Source organism: Saccostrea cucullata, unplaced genomic scaffold (assembly GCF_032062105.1).
Source record: "Saccostrea cucullata isolate Sc308-1 unplaced genomic scaffold, CSIRO_AGI_Scuc_v1 ctg286, whole genome shotgun sequence".
NCBI classification, from domain to species: Eukaryota; Metazoa; Mollusca; class Bivalvia; order Ostreida; family Ostreidae; genus Saccostrea; species Saccostrea cuccullata.
In genome coordinates, this window is record NW_026929666.1 from 35,822 (window position 1) to 41,821 (window position 6,000).

The following is a 6,000-nucleotide window of genomic DNA, read 5'->3' on the forward strand; positions in this document are numbered from 1 at the left end:
GCAAATTTCATTATATTGGTCATTTCACGTGTTGCACGTTCACGCTCTTGCAAGCACGTGCGCGCAAAATGACCTTCGTTCCGCAAATCTACATAACATGCCTACTGACCCTAAAAAGGTTTCACCTTAGTCGGATGTGTAGTTTACAAGATCACTCGCAGAAAAGATTTTCCCAGGAAAAATAATAATAAGAAGAAGAAACAGAGTAAAAACAATATGTTCCCCAACTTCCTTTGGGGAACATAATAAAGATTCTATGAAAATTTTGTTCAGTGATGTTAGCAGAGTTGCGGATAAGAGATGGGTATACCCTAAGCGTAACAAACAGATGGACGGAAATCCCGATTAATAAATACCCTCCCACTTTTCAAGCAGGGGGTATAAGAAAGGACTTAAGTACGCAGGCAAGCATTATGGCCCATGCATGTTTTTGCTATTCAATGTCTCTGAATGTCTTTCTCGATCAAGATTGTTGCAACTCAAAAAATGTGAAACAGTTGTCTGTATTTGAAATAATATAATATTGTTCACTCACTTAACCTCCCGATCAAATATTTTGTTTACACCATGTTCAACTCCCATGAGTGCTTTCAGTACTTTGATTATAAAGTATATAAATCATATGAATCAGGACATAAAAACATACGCTTTTAGCCTTTTACATTTTTTTTTTTTTTTTTTTTTGAAAATCAAATTTCGATGAATACGTGTTGCTCATACCATGGGCATATTTTCAGAAATGTTTTCGTCAGTACAAAGTACAAGTATTAATCTTTCTAGCAATTAAAATTGACCCCAAGGAATTGATGTATCTCACATCAGATAAGGCAGCTTTTAGAATCAATGTGTTCTTTAGTGATATTCAAATCATTATGTACTTGACTCATATCGGGAAATAAATATACCAGTATTTACATATCTAGGACCGGAACTATTTCAAACTATATATATCATATACGGAAATATTTCTCGGGTAGGACAGATTTTGCAAATATCCACATGAACATGAATAAGCTGATCATATCGAAAATATAATATAGTATTGCAAGTTAAGAAATAACAAATTGATTAAAATCGACGGAAACATATTAATATTGATTTATGTATCAAAAAAAAAAACCCAAGGAGAATAAAATAGTCATCAGTTTGTTACACGCCGATTAAACATTTTCAAGCACCAGTAAGTTATCAATTATTACATGTACTTAATTAGTTATTGGTAATTAGAAATTAGCCATCATCATTAAGTCACTAGGAAATCATAGCAAAGTCCACATTGGTGCTTAAATACAACTCAATAATGAATTAAAGAAGTCTTATAGATGCTTAATGGTAACCGGTTAATTATCAATAAGGTCACATTTAAGCAAACCTTGAAGTAATTCACATTCCAACGAATAAACTTTTGGAAAATTTAATTCTTTTGAATTCAAAACAATGACCTACGTCTTAGGTATTTTAATTTCTCAGAGTGGAAATTTAATCGAAAATAGTCAGAAAAAAAACATCCATTTATAAATATATGGTTTAATGAAATCTTTCATGAAAATTTTCTAGTAAATGATTTGCTAACTGGTTTATAGATTTGAGCATATGGGTACTGATGCATGGCACATACTGAATTATAGTAACGCTTATGACATTTCATTTTCGTTAATTTGTGTAATTCTAGTTCGAAAAAAGTTTTTCTGCCTTTTCCTATATAGCCTGGCGTTTAAAATATCAAAATCGTAAAAAAAGCTTAGAAAACGTCAGATATTTCGGACTAATGTAACATTCATATATATTCGTTTTTTGTTAATTTGATTTTTATCTTATCGCCTTTTTTATTATCTCGACTCTTTGCCATTTTTGAATTCTTATAAAACTGTTATATGGAGGTTCAGACAGAAAATACTGATGATTTGTACAAATTAAAACAACTCATGGATAGTGCATGCCGGAAAAAAATGCAAAATTTGTCAATGGCCATTTATAAATAGCATAATGTGTAGGATATCAAGAATAAATTCTAAAATTAATGTACAATTTCATTCTCTCATATTCAAAAGACAAATATTAAATACAGTTCTAATTATTATTTGCAAAAAAGATCAAAGAATAACTTTATTTACTCATTTTTATTACATTTTGGCAAACAATGGAAATGTTACATTATAATCAAATATTTACGTCTTTTAAAATGTTAATTATCTGTATTTTACGTAACACTACAATTTTGTTAAACTTAAAGACTTATAGCCAACCTACATGAATATATTTGATAAATATTGAAATTCCAAGACTGAAGTTATTCATATACAGCTTTGGTACATATATAAGCAAGAACACGATGTACTAGAACAACATTTTTAAAAGCATGTCATGGAAGTCTGATTAGCCACAAATATCAATATATACATTCGGTACATTATTTATTTGCTGTGTGGTTTCAGTGTTATTGTCTATTCGTCCAGTCAATGGTTCCTCGTATCCTTCTTCATGCTCCTTGTTTTTCTGTAGTGCTTCATAATCATACTGTTCTTCATTGGCTTCTCTACTGAGATTGATAGATTGGTCATATATGTTTGGACGGCCCTTTCTGGAACTAAAAAGAAAATATAAATTGAATATTACTCCTAAATTTGTATGTGAAATAAATAAGGGTCAATGTGAATGAATACTTCGTAATTTTTTTCTATCTAGCAAGAAGGTATTTCGGATATAAAAAGTCATTTTTATCGGTTTATAAATAAATAAACATGATAAAGGCCTCTTTTTGTTTTTGACTTTATATACTCGATATTCAGAAAAGAAATTTATTTTTCTTACAGGGTTTAAGTCAACAAACATTGATACATGTAGGTAACAAGCACAGTATTACAAAACTAGAGGTACTGTGAGCACTGTGCTCAATCAAGGATACCACCGCCTCCCAGATAATGACAGTGTCAATGTCTTGCTGTGGGAAACCCAAAATATGTGTCGGATATAATAGGAGGTGCACAATGGCAATATGTAATAAAAACTCTGTGAAAGTTTCATCAAATTTCATTCAGTGGTATGAGAGGAGTTGCGGATAAGAGATGGGTACCCCAAAGTGTAACAGACGGACGGACATACCGATTACTATAAACCCTTCCGCCTTTCAAACGGGGGGTATAATTATTAAGTTTCATAACTGCCATTTATACTGATCTAAGTATTTTAGAGAATATATATTCAGATGAGAACTAAATTTGTACCTTGATGTTTAAGTTCATCTAAACTCTACAACAAAATTGATTGATTGATTTGTATATTGTTTAACGTCCCTCTCGAGAATTTTTCACTCATATGGAGACGTGTATGAAGTTTGATGTAAATATATATATATATATATATGGTTATTTTGAATGGGTGCTAATGATATGAAACAGATAATAGTGTCTTATTTCCAGAAAGAGAACTCCAAGGGTGACTGTTTACAATGCACAAGATTTAGTAAGCTTGTCTTATTTTTTTTTATTTCTACTATGATGAGCTTCCTTTTTAATTCAGTTAATATGCACATCCAAGCCTTTGGCTCCTAGATGTACAGGAGCAAAGAAATTTCAAACAGAATTTTTGAAGACACTCTCAAAAATATTATCGGATAATTTTATTTATTAAATACATACCATTTTCTGAATACTGTGATTACCATTATTGCACCAACAATCCCGATAGCCCCCACAACAGATGCAAAGATGATTCCTTCCAAGTTTATACTTTTTTCATCTGCAATAAATGTTTTATGCAAACATAATACAAAGTGTCCAGTATTTATTAGCTACGGACTCCTGCTCATACTTAGTTAAACTCTCAGCAAAAAAAAAAAAAAAATTCAACACAAGCAGTAAACTACACATATTTGATTTTTTTATGAATTTAAAAATGAATACAGTCCGGTAAAACTGATTTAAAATTATAGAGAATTGATAAAAATGTTAGCACGTATTCTCTGTAAGCACCAACGAATTTTCATAGGGCTTGGAAACGACATGTCTCGGATTTTGATGAAATTTTTACCATAGTTGTTTCTTGGTACAAAACTAATAAATATGGAGTCGGAAGTTCCACACGTGCACTTGGTTGCCATGGAGACGGATCCATTGAATTCGGCCATTTTTGGCCCATTTTGACTAAATGAAAACATGAAAATTGAGGAAATGTAAATGGATATTTGTCGGTATCTAATACACTCTAACAAAAATCATTAGATCATATGATAACATGACCTTTCAAGGTACACAGAGCATATATAATCGTTTATTCTAGAAATATTCTTCCTGTAAGAAAAAGGTCATGCAAACTGACAAGGTTTATAAAAATTTGAAAAATGGGGAAATCAAATTTTTTTGAGAGCTTTGAGGCTAAATAAGAAAAATTGTCCGCGGAAATTTCCAAAATCTTACCTGGGTTATTATACTTGGGAATAAGTAGTGTCATTTCATGAAAAAACATAAGTGGGCTTTTGTTCCTATTTTAGTAACATGTATCAGAAAATAGATATATTTTAGAAAAATTTGAAAAATCAAATTTTGGCAAAGTTTTAATTGTCATTACTGCATAATTAGAACGTATGTTGTACAATTTGAGATTCTAATGACAAGAGCTGGACACCACTAGCTTGTATGGACAACGGTTGAGGGGAATTCCCATTTCTGTTTTTAGTAACAGGTGGCTATATGTAGATATGTCTCTGAATATTAGAAAAAAAGGGCATTTTTGATCTAATTGGAAGCTTCATATAAAACGTCCTAACAAATATAAAGCTTTCTACAATATACTTTCAGAATGTACATGTGTTTGTTCAATAATTGCTACAATATTGAGGATGGACTCTTCTTTCATTTTATGGCAACAATGGTCTAAAAATAGATTACTCGAATAATTTGAGAAAATGTAGAATATTGCACCCTTTCAGGCTCTTATAGATGTAGATACTGCATAATTGGAAAATATTTTGTAAAATTTTAGATGTAAATGACAAGAGGATGAACTCTTGTTTCATTTCATATCAACAATGGTCTAAAAATAGATTATTCGAATAATGGAGAAAATGTAGATTACTGCACCTTTTTAAGCACTTTATAGATGTCATTGCTGATTACTTAGGAAGTATATTGTAAAATTTTAGATGTTAATGACAACATTTAGCAGGTGTGGACAATGGTTGAGGGGGTTTCCCATTTCTATTTTTAGTATCACGTGGCGTAATATAAAGTACTCTTAATATTAGGAAAAATTGCAGTTTTATGCTAATTTGAATCTTCGTACAAAAAGTCTTTATAAATATAATGCTTTCTACAATATGCCAACAGAATGAACACTTGTTTGTACAATAATTGCTATAATATTGAGGATGAACTCGTTTCGTTTTAAAGCAAAAACGGTCTTAAAATAGACTCCTGGAATAATCGAGAAAATGTACATTATTGCACTTTTTCTGGCACTTTTTAGATGTCATAGCTGCATAATTAGGAAGTATATTGTAAAATTTGAGATGTTAATGACAGTAGCTGGCCACAACTAGCTAGTGCGGACAAAAGTTGAGGAGGGTTCCTATTACTATTTTCAGTATCACGTGGCGAAATACAGATATTTAGGCCATTTATAGGAAAACTTTAAAAATCTTTTCAATTTTCTGTAAAATAATTTCTGATTGTCCTAATTCTAGTCTTTGACAATGTACCTGTATTTTCATCTACAAGTTTATTTTGTCCAAAGACTTTTCATTTTTTTAGACGAAGACTCAAAGAGCATATTCTATATGACAGTCTCTGTGGTCTGCATTGTTTTTTTTTTTATAGTCACCATATTTCAAGAACCTTTTGTAATTTTTTGTCAAAACTGTCGCAGAGTATCTAAGGATTTTTAATAAATGTACCAAACATAGGGATTTTCTCTTTAAACAAGAAGAGACACTAGGGAATCTAATCTATAATAACAAGGCCTTGTTAAAATGTCATTTCACTGATTTGTTACAGGGTTACTCTC

At 31.0% G+C, this 6,000-nt stretch overlaps 1 protein-coding gene across 1 annotated transcript; it reads right to left on the bottom strand.

Moving 5' to 3' along the window:
* Positions 1-2,365: 2,365 nt before the first annotated feature.
* LOC134281686 (uncharacterized) lies at positions 2,366-4,449 on the bottom strand. The gene is made up of 3 exons (XM_062764120.1): positions 4,416-4,449; positions 3,639-3,738; positions 2,366-2,587 (listed from the first exon to the last, which is right to left on the bottom strand). The coding sequence occupies exons 1-3, from the start codon at positions 4,447-4,449 to the stop codon at positions 2,377-2,379; spliced, it is 345 nt and encodes a 114-aa protein (XP_062620104.1). The 3' UTR covers positions 2,366-2,376.
* Between the last annotated feature and the right edge of the window lie 1,551 nt (positions 4,450-6,000).

Bases quoted from the DNA above. Each gene is read 5' to 3' on its own strand.
- LOC134281686 (XM_062764120.1), bottom strand. From the start codon at position 4,449: ATGACACTACTTATTCCCAAGTATAATAACCCAG. The intron at 3,739-4,415 runs GTAAGATTTTGG...CATTTATTGCAG, and splicing joins TCCCAAGTATAATAACCCAG to ATGAAAAAAGTATAAACTTG. The intron at 2,588-3,638 runs GTATGTATTTAA...TTTTCTTTTTAG, and splicing joins ATCACAGTATTCAGAAAATG to TTCCAGAAAGGGCCGTCCAA.